Source organism: Hydractinia symbiolongicarpus, chromosome 8, assembly GCF_029227915.1.
Source record: "Hydractinia symbiolongicarpus strain clone_291-10 chromosome 8, HSymV2.1, whole genome shotgun sequence".
Taxonomy (NCBI): domain Eukaryota; kingdom Metazoa; phylum Cnidaria; class Hydrozoa; order Anthoathecata; family Hydractiniidae; genus Hydractinia; species Hydractinia symbiolongicarpus.
Window position 1 is genome coordinate 22625619 of NC_079882.1, and position 18181 is coordinate 22643799.

General features: G+C 31.8%; 1 protein-coding gene across 3 annotated transcripts in view; it reads right to left on the minus strand.

The window, feature by feature from the left end:
* LOC130655617 (receptor-type tyrosine-protein phosphatase S-like) overlaps positions 1 to 18181 on the minus strand; it is a 73106-nt gene that overhangs the window by 12354 nt on the left and 42571 nt on the right. The window contains exons 1-11 of one of the 3 annotated variants that reach the window (XM_057458383.1): positions 11650 to 12003; positions 11175 to 11228; positions 10996 to 11060; positions 7574 to 7749; positions 7023 to 7160; positions 6470 to 6629; positions 3359 to 3636; positions 3124 to 3262; positions 2799 to 3037; positions 197 to 344; positions 19 to 122 (exon numbers count right to left, since the gene is read on the minus strand). The exons of the other annotated variants lie outside the window; for them this stretch is intronic. Coding sequence (XP_057314366.1) covers positions 19 to 122; positions 197 to 344; positions 2799 to 3037; positions 3124 to 3262; positions 3359 to 3636; positions 6470 to 6629; positions 7023 to 7160; positions 7574 to 7749; positions 10996 to 11056 — 1443 coding nt within the window. The 5' untranslated portion in view covers positions 11057 to 11060; positions 11175 to 11228; positions 11650 to 12003. Of the gene's footprint in view, positions 1 to 18; positions 123 to 196; positions 345 to 2798; positions 3038 to 3123; positions 3263 to 3358; positions 3637 to 6469; positions 6630 to 7022; positions 7161 to 7573; positions 7750 to 10995; positions 11061 to 11174; positions 11229 to 11649; positions 12004 to 18181 lie in introns of those variants that run through there. 3 annotated transcript variants of the gene reach the window in all.

An 18181-nucleotide genomic window follows, 5' to 3' on the forward strand; every position in this document is an offset into this window, starting at 1 on the left:
ATGCGCGTGGGTACATACATGATATTTGTCGACAGGGAGAGGATGAGAATATGGTGCTTTCCAAGTAAATGTGATAGTTGAAGACAACATGTTTCCATTTATTGTTTGCGGCTTTTCTAGAACTAAAACAGAATGTTAAAGTTTTTGGGAAAGCTAAATAACTTAATTGTAGATGAAATGTGTAAATTCCTCATACCTAAGGGACATCCTTTTAATTGAAATCTCAAACAGCATTTATTATTCTTGCATGATGTTGGTAATATGCGTAAGTAATTTGTAACAATGTAAGGATTTAACCAGTTGACAGATAATGGAGATATGCGTGAATTAACTCCAATTAAATTCTAAACAAGAAACAGCAGTTAGTTTGAAATCACTTTTAAAAGCAGCATTTTTTAATTACTATTCTAAAACGTTCATTATACCACAAACTTCCAATAATAAAAACAACAATGAGATTCAAGGTTTGATTTTGTGACTCAAAATAATGGCTAGCACTTTCCATTACAAAAGGATCCATCACAACTTAACGGAATCTTTTTAATTTTTAGTTTGCAATATGTTACAGAGCGGTGAATACAAATTCAAAGCATTTGACATGAATAAACAATAGTACCATCATATAGTACCCTATCTTTGGTAAAGTTTGAGATCCTATTACATGTCAAAAACTTTAACAATCAGGTATACATGATGTAAGTTATGCGGAATAATTAAATGTCAAAATTAAAATATTCTTTATTTATACCATTGCCATTGGCTTTTCTTAGTTTTCCAAAAAAGTTTAGTACATATCTTTTTATAAGCAATTAATATTTTAAAATGAAGCTTAAGGATGCTTATGAAAAGAAATTTTTTCTTTTAAACTCAAAGTATGCTTCGGTTATGCTTAACGGCGAAAACATTTATTGGGATATCCTTATAACGAGAATATAAGTAGGCTTAAATTATGCTTATTTGAGAAAAAAATATTGGAACTACATTTTGAACATCAGTAATTAGAACTTAAACGTCATTACATACTGGTTAATTCAGACATAAGGAATAAAAAGAAAAGCTGCTCAAAAAAACAACAAAAAAAAAAAAAAAAAAAAAACTTAAATTTTCTTAAACTTCACATAATGCTTAGCATTGCTAAAAATATTGACCAAATTTAAGCCTACAGATGCTTATGTGATGCCTTTAAAAAAGTGCAGTGCGCTAAATACTTATATAGTTTGATTTTAGTTTCGAAGAGAAGTCAAACATGATAACTTAGTAATGTAGTACCAAGTTGTTTTTAAGTTTCATAGATTTAATAATTGAGGACATGGATTGTTTTTTGTGAGTGTTTGCACATCCATTTTTGTGAAACAATGCAGCAGCCAAATAATCAATAGACCTATTTCCATATCCATTTAGTTCTGCAAAATATGCATGCGGAAATTCAGAATAACATGAAAACGAGATTAGTTATGAGCAAATTTCGGGATGCTGGTTGTTTACATGCAAGTTTGAAGAATATATCAACAAAATATGGACTTTTATAGCTTTTAACTGGCAGTTTCACATATTCATAGTTAACACAGTTATAAAGAGGGTTTTGGTAGTGGTAGTGTGACAAAGTATTTCAGATTTAAAAAAGGGAGGTTTAAAGTCCAACTTTCCCCACCAAGTCAAATTAGTATCCTAATTCTGAAATCACAAATGTGGTAAATGCGAGTTATAAATACTTCCCAAACTACCCTCACTTGGTAAAAAAATAAACGAGGTACCAACAAGGTCAACTCAACAACTATTTTAAAACCACAGTCAGTAAGCCTAGCTAATGTTATTTTCACAGATGTTGTTTAAAAGGTACACTCAATAACTGGAGACACAGGATATATACCAGCAACATCACCAATTTTAGTAAACAACGTGAAATTTCACGTTTGTTTGGAAGAAGTCAGCGGCCAGCCAACTAGCTAGCTACTTGTATCATATTCAAAGCTAGTACCTAGCTCATTTAACACCAAGAATAATACACAAAAGCATTAGAACGGCCCATTGATACATGCTATTATCTCATATTATCACCAAATGTTAATAACAATCTGTGAGACAAATTAATTTTCCAGATATTGCAAGTAAACAAACAATATCTGCACTACTTCTCTGCAAACTAAAAATTTGCTGACAACTAATTCCGTTTTCATGTTATTCGGTATGTTTGTATGTATATTCCGCGGGATGAAAATGAATATGGAAATAGGTCTATTGTCCATCATTTTCTGCCAGCCAAACTTAAATCTTATTAAAAATAAGAAACAGTTTACAGAAATATTTTTCTTGTATTGTGTGAGACTTATTGCTACCGTTGTCTAGTTAAAGAAAGTTTAAGAGTTTAAGAAAGGATACAAACTTAACTGAAGTCATTCATCATACAACAATGACGTTGTTAAGCTTTATACGACCATTTTTGATAGTTTTAGAACGGAATACGTTGTTCAAGGATTATAAAATTTCGTTTGGGTTATTTTAGAACAATAAATAGCGTTGTCTAAGCTTCTTTATCTTAAGAAGCTTTATTCAAAGATCATATAAGCATAACATTTGCATGACATTTGTATTTATAATATAAAAAGTTGTACATCGTATCGTAAAAAAATTGTATGAGATTTAAAAAATAAGGTATAATTAATTTTGTTCTTTTACAAATAATAGATGATTTTGTACGAATTATATTTAATTGGAATACATTTATATTGGTATAAAATGCCATACGAAATTTGTAGATGGCCGCAGATGTAAATTTAAGTAAAAAACACAGGTATAACCTTGACTTCTCTGTTTGTGGATACGCCATAGTTTATTGTATATGTCTCCACCCAACCATCCTCATTTGAGTCTCCTTGTAAAATTATTCCAGAGATTGCTAGTTGTTTGTTAAATTTAATATGTATATAATCAGAAGCATCAGTTGCACACCATGCGGCTTGAGTGTCAATAGTTACATTAGTTACAGATGAACCATCTTTTTTTGATATATTCAAATCTGTCAACGTTTGTGAGCATTCTGGAAAAAGAAAGGTAGTAACTTAGTTTATTGATACTAAAACTATCCAGGATTGACGCGAAGATGATAAAGATACAAATATTTACCTGGGTCATAACCATAAACTTCAACCTTCATACCACAGTTCTTTTCACAAGTTATTGCTGTTATTCTAATATATTTCATTGTTGTGGGCTGCGATATGGAAATAAAAACAGCACCCAAATCTGTATTCTCCAAAAAATTCTAAAAATAATTTACACAGCACGAATATATGTAACACGTAACGTTTCATAATATATAAAAGAACATATTAAATTGAATTTTATACCAGATACTAACCTGCTGTAACTGTGTAAAGTTGTCACTGTCGTTTGAATAACTTACTATATATTTTTTCACAAACTGTTTATTCCATTTTTTGTAAGAACCTTGCATGGATATGCCAGTAACTGTTTTTGATTTTATCAAATCAATTTGCAAATACATATTGCTACGTTCTAGAATCATCCCCTCTCCAGCAACAAATAATCTCGCTGCTTTCGCATTGCGTCCATTGTACCACTTTAATTGTGAATCCTTAATGATACCGCTTGACATACCAAGTGGTAAGAGTATTTCTAAAGAAGTATAAAAGTTGTTATTCTTTTGCACATATATTTAATTCAACCTACAAAGCTAAACATTTCATCTAAGAATTAAATTATTAACTTATTAAAAGATAACGCAAAATTATACTCCAGCCGGAATGCTGCAAAAATGCAATTTCTATTTATACAAATTCACGACATCGATCATTAAGTGTCCATTTTTATATCATTACTAACGCAATTTTATGTTATTCTTGCTAGTATCATAGTAGAAAAAATTAAGAAATTTTATTAAGTTAAAATATAAATTTCATTTTGGGTGAGTCCCAATTGCTTTTTACTGCTGCTAATTTTAGTGTTGAAATGCGCGACTCATCTGTTTACTTGAAACTATCTACATGTTAAAAAATGTTTTCCATTCCTAAAACACTTTCAAGTGGCTAAAATGGCTATACAAATGAAATTCAAATGACTAAAAAACAACAAATTGTATACATTTTGTCTATATTTGTGGTATTCATTACTCAAAAAGTTATATTTTATGCACATGATTTTTTTCATTTTTCTGTTAAGTAAACCTACTCATAGTAACAAAAAAGGGAAAATGGTATTTGCGTATGTAAAGGCGATTTCCACTAAATAAGCTGCTACACCTGCTGTTGTGGTGGCAAAGCCATAAAAATGAAATTTTCGCTTCAGCAAATATTAGCTATCTCCACGTGCAGGGGTGGATAAAAAAACTATGCAAGGCCTAAAAAGGGCGTTTTTTATTAAGCGCAAAAAATTGCATTAAGGTAGCTTACTTAATAACAGAGAATAGCCTTTTATAAAATTATTTAATGAGGATATCATAGTACGAGACAGTTCCAAAATTTAGTTGATTGGTTGCTATGGTTACCTGTTGCTAGGTAAAATAGGAGCAAAATATGACATTTTGCTACTCGACGTTAAACCAGAAAAACATGCGCTTTTTGAAGCGTCTTATTGGCTGCGTATGTTTCTGAAGGGTCACATGTAGTGATTGAGTGAAACGCATTTTCGCAAGGTTGACTCGTCTCCGAGACAACTGATGTGGTTTTTCTTGGACGAAAAAAAGGCTAAAACCGGGCAAAAATGGACAAGATAAGTGAAAGACAAAACTGCAATTTGAAAATCAGTTTCACATAAGTACTAAGTAATACTATGGCCTGCATCCACAGAAGAAATTGTAAAGCATGTGTGCTTCGATCTTGAGAATTCTTGCTTCGTATAGATTCTGAATTAAACGGCAAAAAACTTGTTTAAGGATTATTTTATGGACATTCTTGACTTACGGATCGACAAAAGGTGTACGGCAGCACTATTTCGACCTAAAAAGTACCAAATACCTAAGACCTTAAGTCTTAAGTCTAATTGACGACGACTAAGCTTCGACGAGTTCACTTCGGAGGGTGCATCGTTAGGACAACTTTCTGACTGTGTGTGGAACACCACATTTGATATTCATAACGTCATAAATTGTCTGAGGAGGCCGTAAAGTATCATCCAGCTATTGCAAAGCATTTAACATCAACGGAGGGGCAAGAAAGCTGTCTAAAAAAGGGGAAAATTGTTGCTATGTGTGTTGCTATGCACTTATACTTGCAGTTGCTTGCAAAAAGTGCCAGATTGCGCATTAAAAAACCGAAATTTGTCATAAGCACTACTTGCCATGGTATTATAAGATGAATTTGCTGTCACAAAACAGGTAAAAGACAATTCTTGAAATTTAGACATTATTTGGTGGTAAACCACCTTAATAAAATGCATAAAAAGCCAAGATAAAGAAAATCGAGCCATTTTTATGAGATTTTGGGGCCACTTGTTTTATAAAGTCATCAGTGAAAATTCTTCGTTCATTATCTGCACGCTTTACAACCCTCCAGAAGTTTATTAAAAAAAAAATTACATACCATATGTTCATCTGAGAAAAGTAAATATGTCGTTTATTATTTTATTTTTGTTGCGAAAAATTACTGTACCACGAAGTAAAGAATCATTTTTACCCCTTAGGGGCTATTTATTTGGAAAGATTTTTCTCGGAAACCGGGTAAATGTTTCAGCATGGTACCAAGTCGAGATTTCGGGTTGTTAACAAAGTTTTAACAAAAGTAAGTTGCGTTTATATGAGGAAAAAACATTTACCGCCTACCGGGATCTCGGGTGCGCATAATCGAGATCTCCGTAAGCCGGTAATGCATTTTCCAATATGTACAGAAGTTTCCTCGGTAGGCGAGATAAATTTATGTCGATTCGGCATAATTTAAAAAAAAAAAAAAATTAGAATCTTATCACAATAAACAAAAGAAAGTTATCACATGGTGTTTGCTCACTCGAGGAAAAGTTTTCTTGCCCATGCCATATGAAAAGAAAGTAAAAATTATATCATGCTGAAATATTTCCCCGCTAACCGAGGAAATAATTCCCATATACAGCCCCTTAATTAAATATTCTCGACGTATTTCGACAGACTTATATCAAAATTACAAGGTTGTATTATGCATTACTATTATTTATGTTATTTACCGCTTATAAAATCCAAATGGAAAGTAGGTCCAAGTGCGTCAAGTTGAATTACGGGTGGTATATGCTGCTACTTTTAGGGGCATTAAAGCAAATAATTAAATTTTGTGTCCCCTAATAAATGTCATACGAAGTAAGTCGCAGAATAATCAGGCAGTTTCTTACGTATATAAAGTATGCCCACTCGACTAGCTTGATATACCCTGGATTTGCCACTGCATGTATCATGTAAATTAGGTAACACAGATATAGACATAAATATGCACAGGGTAAAAGAATAAAAAACAGGTTGCTACTTAAAAACATCAACAATTTTACTTACCATTCTCTAAGCAACCATAAAGTTCCATTCGCAAACATGTGTAAGCGTTAAAATCGGATCTATATACACGTGTTGCGTACAAACGAATATGTTTTGCTACCATCGACATTGAAAACCAGTTGTAAGCCACATTGGTATTGTCATAATTTCCTGTGAATTTCTGAAATGTATAATTTTACAAACAGAATGCACTGACATTATAAAGAAAATAAAATTCCTTTAAAAAATCTAAAATAATATTTTATCATTTTTACTTAAAACAAAAGATGGTACGCAATATAGTACAATTAATTGCGGTAACTGGCATACAAAATTTTGTACAATTATATACAAGAAGGATATACATAGCTAGTGACAGCTTTTTTTCGACAATGCTGAAATTTGCAGAAAACAAAGGATTGTGGGATTTACTTGTGAAGATTGCACGAGACTGCTACTTGTCAATTCCATTTCTATGTCCGCAGTATCTTTGGGATCCAAGTGAAAAATTAAAAAAAGTCGCAAGTGGAATGTTCCATCATTATTCAATGAACCAAAAAAAGTACACATTTACTTTGTCGTTGTGAAAAACCGCCCAATCTTTCCCATTGTTTGAGAATTCTAGTGTAAATTCCATTATAAAATTTGGAGCATAATTTGGATCACCTTGGATAGCAATTCCATTGATTATTGTTTGATTATAAAAAGAAACCTAAAAAGAAAAAAAGGAAGAATGACAATGTAGAAATCGACGTTGTCATAAATGGAGTGTTAGTACCTCCTAATTCTTCTTTCAGAAAATGTTGGTTAGTTATTTATGTCGAAGAAAAAGTTACTATAGATTTCAATATTACACACACTTGCAAAGCCACGTCAAAACACTTTACATAGTCTGCGCACATTATATTGAGTTATTTTTTGGTCTACAGGTATATTGTAAATATCAATTTAACTGGATAGTCGCCTTGATGGTCATTATATCTATCACTTGAGCTCCCCATTCGTTTAAACCCGAAGTTAAAAGTATGTTGACACCTAATTTATTAAATAAAAAAGTGAACTAAGCGATATTTAAAGCATTGTCATTGAAAAATGTTAAAAAACCCTTTGACATCTTGACAATACCTGAAACCATTCTGGTTGATAATTTCCTTGACGACTACACCATGTTCCTGAAGAATAAAGTCTTCCACGCGACGGTAAAAAAACAATACTTCCACTAGTATATGTTGAACTACTTGATAATTGACGGGAAGTGATTAATCCATTTGCCATTCCCAGAGGAGTGCGATCTGTACATGCTGTACGAAAGAAAATATTACTGAGGTAATCTAGGCAATACTATGTACAATCGATAAAGTGGGGAGAGACGTTCTAAGAACTCTGCATTTTCTTTCTCTTTATAGCATACAAATTTTGCATACGTCCAATTAGTAAATTTTCCCTAAATTTTGCAGCTATTTTGTTACAAAATTGTCTAAACAAGTTTAATAATTTTGACACAAAAAAGAGACTTTCATCAGTATATATACATGATAAGGAGCAACAGTAGGGTGAAACGAGCGAAGGGACCCAGTGTCAAAAAGTCACAAGTAAATGGGTCACTCGCGCTGAGCGTCCAGTAGAGCGTTTAGTGCAGGTATTTTTAAAGTCTGTGGAGCGCTTACAATTATAAAGCCTTTCAAACGTTTAACGTTAGGTAGAATCTGTTGTTACACTTAAAATTCAATTACTCTATTACTTTTTGACAGCCGAATAAAAGTTACTTAACATATTTTTTAGCTTATACACAATTCGCAAGTAATACCGCCAAAAATGCCTGCGGAAATCGTAAAAAACAAAATTTTGGGCAATTTTTGCCCTTTATTGACGCGAACTATGTAAACACCGGAAAATTATACAACTTTTATTTGACTAAAAGAACTTTAAACAGAATGTGAAAATTTATTCCAGATCGTATGTAATTTTAAGCAGATTTCAAGCTTTCGAAGACGTCACAGAAAAGGTCTGAAATAAGCAAAATGTTATTGCTGCCATTTTGTTTCTTTCGTGACGTACTATAAGTGTGCCATTTTGATTCAATTTGGACAAGCCTGTCCAAAGTTATGGGGGTAGCGTGGAATCCGACTCCTGATCATAATAAGCTTAAAATACCCCGAATCAAAGAGATTTTGTGCTGCACTTATTAAAGGCGGTTCCCCTAAAAAAAATATACCGCAGAGGATTGTCTTTTCTGAAGATACTTGATGAAGATCAGTATGTGACAATACGACAAAATTAAGTAAAAAATTTCATTGATTGGTTGCCATGGTTACCCGTTGCTAGGAAAAGTATAGGCAAAATATGACATTTTGCTGTTTGACGCCTAACCAAGTAACTGAATAACATGCCTTACTGCAAGCGATTTTTTTGGCCACGTATGCTCTTCAAGGGCCACGTGTATGGATTGAATCGCATTTTTCAAGGCTGGCTCGTCTTCCAGAGAAATGATGTGATATTTTTTGGACGAAAGCTAAAACAGGGCGAAACAGGCAATATGTCCACAAAATAACTAAAAGACAAAACTTCGATTTCAACATCGGTTTCATTTAAACACTAGGTGGTACTACTGCCTGTAATGACAGAGGAAATTGTAAAGTGTGTGTGCTTCGATCTTAAGAATATCTTCTTCTTTTTTATTTCGCGTGAATTCCGAATTTAAACGGGAAAAAATCTTGTTTAAAGATTATTTTATGGAAATTCGTGACTTATGCATCGACAAAAGGTGTACGCCAGGCGCCATTTTCAGCTGTGAAGCACCAAATACTAAGTCTAATTGATGACAAGTAAACTCTGACGAATTCACTCTATGACTGCGTGTGGAACACCACATTTAATATTCAGAACTGTATATATTGTCTTAACAGGCCCTAAAGTATCATTTAGCTATTGTTAGGCATTAAACATCCACAGAGGGGCAAGAAAGCTGTCTAAAAATGCGGAAATGGTTGCTATGGCAGTTGCTATGCCCTTATATCTGTAAATGGTTGGAAAAAATGCAAGATTGCGCAATAGAAACCTAAATTTATAATTAGGGCTACTTATCATCGTATTAAAGATGAATTTGTCGTCTAAAAACAGGTAAAAGACAATTCTTGAAATTTAAAATTTTTTTCTAGAGTATATATATAAGCATTGGTCGATAAAGCCCGTGGAAAAATCCACTTAGACAAGACAAAAAAAAAGAAAGCGTCATTAAACTTTTGATAACGTCAACAACCCATGCACAAAAATATCTTTAGAATCTGTTTTTCTCGTTGACTCTATTGTGTAGCGCTTAAAGCGCTGATCCAGATAATGTGTATTATCACGTGCTTTTGACGAATAGTTAATAACATAAAGGGTTTTTAAATTTTGGTGAATACCTGCTGCTTTTATCGTATAGATCATGAAACGCTGATCAAGAAAATGTATAGTATTGTGTATCTTTCACAAACGGTTGCAGAGATATTGAGGTTAAAAGATTTTGTTGATTCATCAATAACCCGTCCATTCCAAAACGGATTCGGGATCCCAAGTTTGGGAATCATACCAAAATTGACTGCAGGTGGTCTCTAGTTACCCACGCGGTAGAAAAATGACTGACGTCACCACCACGTTTTCAAGTTATTTGGTCTCAAATTTTAAAAGCATTGCAATGGCTTCATTAATTTAATAAAAGTAATTGATGTTAAATTATTGTATTTTCGTCACGCCGCTTAATTAGTCAATAAGCATATGAGACATAACTTTTTCGGCAGCATTAAAGGAAAATGAAAACATCAACTTTGCGTGTCACAGACAGACGGACACACTCTTTGTATTATTTTAGGCGACTAGTCGATAAGTCCTGTGGAAAAATCCAGTTAGGCAAAAGAGCAATTGAAAAATAAGTTTTTTAGATGTTTAGCTGACGTCAGCAGTGCAGATCCAAAAAAAAAATTGCGAAATTTAGTTTACTCTTTGCCTGAAAAGTATAGAGCTTAAAACGCCGATGAGAAAAATGTATAGGATCATGTGTTTTCGACGAACGCATAAGGACGGGTTTAAAAAGTTTTGCAGACAAAAAATTTTTTTTCAGAATTTTATATATTAAATGCCTTTATCGAATAGATTTTCAAGCGCCGATCAAGAAAATGTAAAAGATTTTGTATTTTTGACAAATCGCCACACTGTTTCCAAGTTATTTGTCCTCAAAGTTTTAAGTGCATTGTAATGTCTTCATTAATTTAATATACTTTCCTTTGACGTTAATAATATTTTAACGTCAAAGTTTGGTAAATTACAGAACAAATTCATGGGCGATGTTTAACAGACTTTATCAAAGAAAATGATGAAGAATTAATCCACTTTGAAAAAGTCACAGACAGACAGAACTGGCGTATTATTATATAGATTTATTCTCGCCCTTGTAGCACAAACAAACAGGAAGAGGCCTGATAACATAACTAATTCCTATGACGTTCATTGATTAATCGTGAAAACAAGTGATAAAGTGAAGTGAACATTATCTGAAAATAAATTCCTACCATTTAGCACAGGAACAAAAAAATTCCAAAACAATAAAAACTTGAAAGCTATGCGCGTCATCGTTCTAGGATAAATGTAATTAAATCTAAATATATGGTAAGTGATTTGTACTATAGAAAGTTGACCATAAGAAAATAAACTGCGAGAACTGAAATCAAAACTAAATATTAACAATTACCTGCAGCTAACTTGTATTACTAAGTTGTCATTTCTTTAATTTGTTATTCCTACTCTAAAATAAAAAAATATATGCAGGATTAATTAACAAAGTTTGATGTAAAACATTCGGTGTATGTAAATAATCACATCTTAGCAGCATAGAAGGCAAAAACTAAATGGATCCAAAAAAACTTTTTAAAATAATAACAAAAAGTTCGATTTTGTCATTATTTGTATAAAATATAAAATTAAGTTACTGAAGAATGGAGTGACGATCTAATGGACTGATCAAATACAACTCTACGCGAGCTGACAGAAATGGGGGATAAAAGAGGAACCTGGAGAAAAAGTACGAAAGTGATTGTTAAAACCTACGGACAACAAAATCCCCAAGGAGATTGATAATAATCAAAACTGAAATATTAATTGGTAGAACATGCTCAAATCATAAACATGAAATAATTAATAAGCAAAATCAAAGCTGTTATACCTACCGTAAAGGGGAGGGGGCGTTAATTAGAGTGAAGCTTAGATTTTAAGATTGGCGGTATGTGTGACTTTATACACAACATACCCTCTTATCAATATACCTTCTAGGCTGAGAAAGAATTATACTATAGCACAATATAGTACAATTTAGCATTTGAAAAATGGCATAGTTTCGTAGCATCGTCGTCTAGGTATAGTGATGTTTCTCACATCGCAGCAATTGCAAACTTTTTTCGGGCTCTATCACCGATCGCCTTTCAATGCGTTATGTAATCCAATTCACCCCCTCCTTATTTTTTGGAAACGCAGTACATCCACAGTTAAGCACTAAAACTTAAGTAGCTATCCATCCTCTACACAAATATACTGTTAACTTCATGATAAACTTGAAGTCTGTCACGACAGAAACGTGTCATTGTTAACTAAACATTTCCACAATATATTGTTTTTCAAATTACATGTTTTTGTTGATAAACAAAATTAATGCTTTCATTTTGCTCTTACTTTAATTTAAACTAAATGTCTCACTGTATTAATTATTTTGGCGAGAAGTTTCTTTGATGGTGGATTATTTTTCTATAAAATGACTTACTCGGCTAATTACTTGTTTTTACATCACAGTGATGGTATGACTAACCACAAACTTATAATGAAAGGGATTAAGTTATAATTGTGATAATCTAAAAGCAAGTTAATCTCTTATAATAATACGAGCTTCTGTCTGTGACATTTGCAAAGTGGATAAAATTTCTTTGATAAAGTCTATAAAACATCGCCTATAAATTTGTTCTGTAAATTAGCAAACTTTGACGTTAAGGCAATATTGACGTCAAAGGGAAAGTATATTAAGATTAGTAAAGCCATTACATTGCACTTTTAAATTTAAGGCTTAATAACATGGAAACGGGTGGAAAAAACTGACGTCATCTCCTGCGTGGGTAACTAGGGACCAACTAGGACCTATTTGGGTAAGTTTCCCAAACCTGGGTCCCCAAATCCGTTTCGGAATGGGTGGGTTGATGACGTAATCAAAAAACCTTTAAACCCTAATATCTCTGCAACCGTTTGTCAAAAGTACATAATCCTATACATTTTCTTGATCAGCGTTTCAAGATCTATACGATAGAGGCAACAGGTATACAAATTTCTAAAAAAAATTTATCGGTTTTGACGGGACCATTGCTGACGTCAGCAAAATCTTTAAATTCTAATATCTCATTAACATCAAAATTTTTATCCTGCTTTAGTGGATTTTTCCACGGGCTTTATCGACTAGTCTATATAATAATACGCCAGTTCCATGTGTCTGTCTGTCACTTTTGCAAAGTGGATAAAATTTCTTTGATAAAGTCTATAAAACATTGCCTATAAATTTGTTCTGTAAATTAGCAAACTTTGACGTTAAGCAATATTGACGTCAAAGGAAAGTATATTAAGATTAGTAAAGCCATTGCATTGCACTTTTAAATTTAAGGCTTAATAACATGGAAACGGGTGGAAATAACTGACGTCATCTCCTGCGTGGGTAACTAGGGACCACCTAGGACCAATTTGGGTAAGTTTTCCAAACCTGGGGACGGTTTGATGACGTCATCAAAAAACCTTTAAACCTTGACATCTTTGCAGCCGTTTGTCAAAGATACATGATCATATACATTTTCTTGATCAGCATTTCAAGATCTATACGATGAAGGCAAACACTGCTGACGTCAGCAAAAAAACTAAAACAAACTATTTTTCCATTGTCCTTCTGCCTAAGTGGATTACTCCACGGGATTTATCGACTAGTAATATACTATTATTAGTATAAAGATATCAGACCTTTATTAGTAGAAACGAATAAAAATTATATTTTTATGTACTTTTTATGTACTTTTTTATGTACTTCTATGTTCAGGCTGCAAAGTAAAGTAATGACTAATCATGTATTTCAAGCATAGCTTCCTTTTTTCTATCGCATTGACAAGAAAATAATTAAATTAACTTGCTTTGAAAATAGGTGTAAGTGTAATGCACTAATAATATTATTTAAACAAACTCAACAATCATGTGTTCTATCATTGGCCTGTCATTTCTTTGATATCAATTACAGCTATCCTAAAAGAAATTCAAAAGGTAATGGAAGATTCAAGTAAAGTTTATCCCACTGAGAGGCGCTTTTGAGAGTTCACGTGTGAGAAACTATGAGCAACGAAAACGAAGTTACATCTACCTGTAACCTCCAGAGCAAAATTTCTTTTAGCTAAAACGATGCAGAATACTGCTTATCAAACAAAATAATAATACTAATAATAATATTTATACGCTGGGATTGAAACATAATGAACAAAGAACCTAATAAACTTTTGTAGTTTCAAAACCACCACGAAAATTTAGGCACTAACTTTCGCGTCAAAATTTTTTAAGAAATTTTCTGATAATAAACTTTCGTCGTCGACCAACACTTTAGCGTGAAGGTTAAAAATTACCACGAAAGTTTTTTATTAAAGGTAATCTTGAGTGTGGCCCACGTGTTTGGAAATTAATACGTTACAAACATCAAAATAGCAAATCGTCTGATCTTCCTATAAACTTAGTGTGAAAATCATACTTTCGTGGAGAAGAGCTTTCAACTGCAAAAATTAGGTCCACATTTTCTTTCAATTCAGCCAAATTAGTTCCACATTTTTCTCAATTCAGGCTTTTTAGTCGCAAATATAGGGCTCCGCAAAAAATTTATTTCCCGAAATTCTTCCATAGAGTACAGTTTGAGAAAACTGGTTTGAACTGCTCTGTACCATTTGATTGTGTCAAATCATTGTCTAACTAAGTCATATATTTTGTGTTGTATAGTTTTAACAAGGAATGAATAAACATGAGCAAATAAAATATGTATTTCTTGTTAAATTACACATATAACAGTCTTTTCCCGAAAACTAGCGACCTCGAAAAATTTAGAGGCTTTTGAGTTAGGTGGTCATTTTATTTTAACTTTTTTGATAATTTCTAGAATGGTCGGTTATGGCGGTTGTCAAAGCTTGTGGTTGTCTTGTAAAGTGTTATTGTTATTTTATAATATCCACCGCAACTTTTTAGGGAAAATGAAAGTTGTGTCTTCAGGTTTTGATATATTCTCAATCTTTAAACCTCAATTTGTTTTTACTTGGCAGGTAACCTTTAAGAAAATTTGCAATTTGGGTTAGCTTAAAGGAGAACTATCCACTGATAACAAGTTGTGGTTAAAAAGTTTATTATAATGTGAATATGAACTATGTTAATTTTTTTTATTTTGGAGCGTTTTGGTTCTCCATATATTTAAGATCAAAGTAGTCCTACAGTTGCCGGCATAGCAGTGTCGGTTAGGACTTTCTGGTCGATAAAATATTAACTTGTGTGACGTAAGATCCCGTAAATAAACGTATTCTAAATGAAGGAAGCGAGGGAATGCTAAACTGTTTATCATATTTTCAAATAAATAACTTTATCAAAACAAAATATTTCATCGTTATAAGTATAGTTTTAGAATTTTAGACAGAGTTATCACTTGGAAAAGTACTACTTGCATGCAACTTTATCACGAATTTTTTGACTCTTAATTTTGTATGAAAACATCTTTAAAGACAAAAGGTGCTTCATTTAAAGACAATTAATAGATAGATAGATAGATAGATAGATAGATAGATAGATAGATAGATAGATAGATAGATAGATAGATAGATAGATAGATAGATAGATAGATAGATAGATAGATAGATAGATAGATAGATAGATAGATAGATAGATAGATAGATAGATAGATAGATAGATAGATAGATAGATAGATAGATAGATAGATAGATAGATAGATAGATAGATAGATAGATAGATAGATAGATAGATAGATAGATAGATAGATAGATAGATAGATAGATAGATAGATAGATAGATAGATAGATAGATAGATAGATAGATAGATAGATAGATAGATAGATAGATAGATAGATAGATAGATAGATAGATAGATAGATAGATAGATAGATAGATAGATAGATAGATAGATAGATAGATAGATAGATAGATAGATAGATAGATAGATAGATAGATAGATAGATAGATAGATAGATAGATAGATAGATAGATAGATAGATAGATAGATAGATAGATAGATAGATAGATAGATAGATAGATAGATAGATAGATAGATAGATAGATAGATAGATAGATAGATAGATAGATAGATAGATAGATAGATAGATAGATAGATAGATAGATAGATAGATAGATAGATAGATAGATAGATAGATAGATAGATAGATAGATAGATAGATAGATAGATAGATAGATAGATAGATAGATAGATAGATAGATAGATAGATAGATAGATAGATAGATAGATAGATAGATAGATAGATAGATAGATAGATAGATAGATAGATAGATAGATAGATAGATAGATAGATAGATAGATAGATAGATAGATAGATAGATAGATAGATAGATAGATAGATAGATAGATAGATAGATAGATAGATAGATAGATAGATAGATAGATAGATAGATAGATAGATAGATAGATAGATAGATAGATAGATAGATAGATAGATAGATAGATAGATAGATAGATAGATAGATAGATAGATAGATAGATAGATAGATAGATAGATAGATAGATAGATAGATAGATAGATAGATAGATAGATAGATAGATAGATAGATAGATAGATAGATAGATAGATAGATAGATAGATAGATAGATAGATAGATAGATAGATAGATAGATAGATAGATAGATAGATAGATAGATAGATAGATAGATAGATAGATAGATAGATAGATAGATAGATAGATAGATAGATAGATAGATAGATAGATAGATAGATAGATAGATAGATAGATAGATAGATAGATAGATAGATAGATAGATAGATAGATAGATAGATAGATAGATAGATAGATAGATAGATAGATAGATAGATAGGTAGATAGATAGATAGATAGATAGATAGATAGATAGATAGATAGATAGATAGATAGATAGATAGATAGATAGATAGAGACAGCCCAGAGCCTGGACGCCTAAAACTTATCCAGGCTAAAGATTTATTCCTCGTTTTGAAAGATGTTTTTCTGAGAACGAGGCTAAAATGAGTTTTAAGCCAATGAGAATCCTAACAGTGCAACAAATTGTTTTATTATGCAATGAACATTATTTTAAAGTTTATAATCGAAAGTTAAAGCTCGTGCAGTGTAGCATAATGAAGATCGTCTTATAATGCGCCATCTTTGATGTTATATAATTACGTCATTTCCTTCTGTACTACAATTTTGTAAGCACGTAGACTAAAGCTATATTCAGCAGGACTAATTAATTATCAATGAATTTTAATTTAAAGAGGAATTGTTGAGGCTGGATATTTTTGGTAAAAGATAATGTATTATAGCTATAAAATCGTGACATGTATGTCACGATTTTATATCTTTTTTCAGATTATTGCTAATGGCGGAAATCTTTAAGCCGCAGGGCTTCTTGTTTAGGTTTAAAACCAATGTCCTACAGTACATGTAAATTTTTTGTTCTTACCCTATTTTTAAAGGAGCTATGTAACAACGTTTTAGCAGGAAGATAAAATAAATTAATTTCAAACCGATTAGTCGCTGCAGCGATTTTGGTGTCAGAAATGAAATGAAAACTAAGCTTTTTGTACAAGTAAAAGTTCTATTACTTCAGTAAAATTTGAAATAATGACTTGAAATTTAGTATATAAGTTCAGGCCAGTTTGATGAAATGAAGTCAAAACCCACGTATAAATACAAAGTTGTTAGAAAGTTATTTTTTTGTCCACCTGGATCTGCGACACGGTTACTTGCACTAATCGCTCAACCTGGTGCCACTCATAATTAATTTTTTAATATCCACAGAAATTTATTCTGCAGAATGCTGAACAAGTAACAATAGGCTTCATCATAAGTCCTGTGAATGTACGTTTATGAAAAAAATATTACACTATAAGCACTCCAATGGATTTGTGACACATTATATACTAAGTGTGACACAGTTTACCCTGTACAAAGTCTTAACCTTGACTGAGACTTTGGGTCTTCCTACTACAAGTGAGTATCACTTCTTGCTGTAGTTTCCTAAATTTTGCTATTTCATAAAAGAAACCAGAAAATCTAATAAAATATTATTTATGAAAAATAGGTTTCTGTTCCATAAAAGAAACCTGAACATTTGCAAAAAATTTATTTTTAAAACAGGTTTCTATTTGTAGTGAAAAGATACTTAACCAACATATAATGCCTTCCATACCTAACTAGCTATATACTCAAGTCTAGGCTGTTCACTGTTAGCTATGGGAGGTCCAAAATAACTAGCTAGCTAGTTATTTTTATTTAAAATGACAAAATACTTTAAAACATCTTTTATGTTGCAGACATAAGGAAGGGGTTTCTGTTCTTTAATCATCATTGTAGGGTGTCTCAAATTTTTGTAAATCCAATGAAAAAAAATATAATAAAATAAAATAAAATAAAATAAAGTAAATGATTTCATTTGTTTTTTATAATTTTTGAAATAAA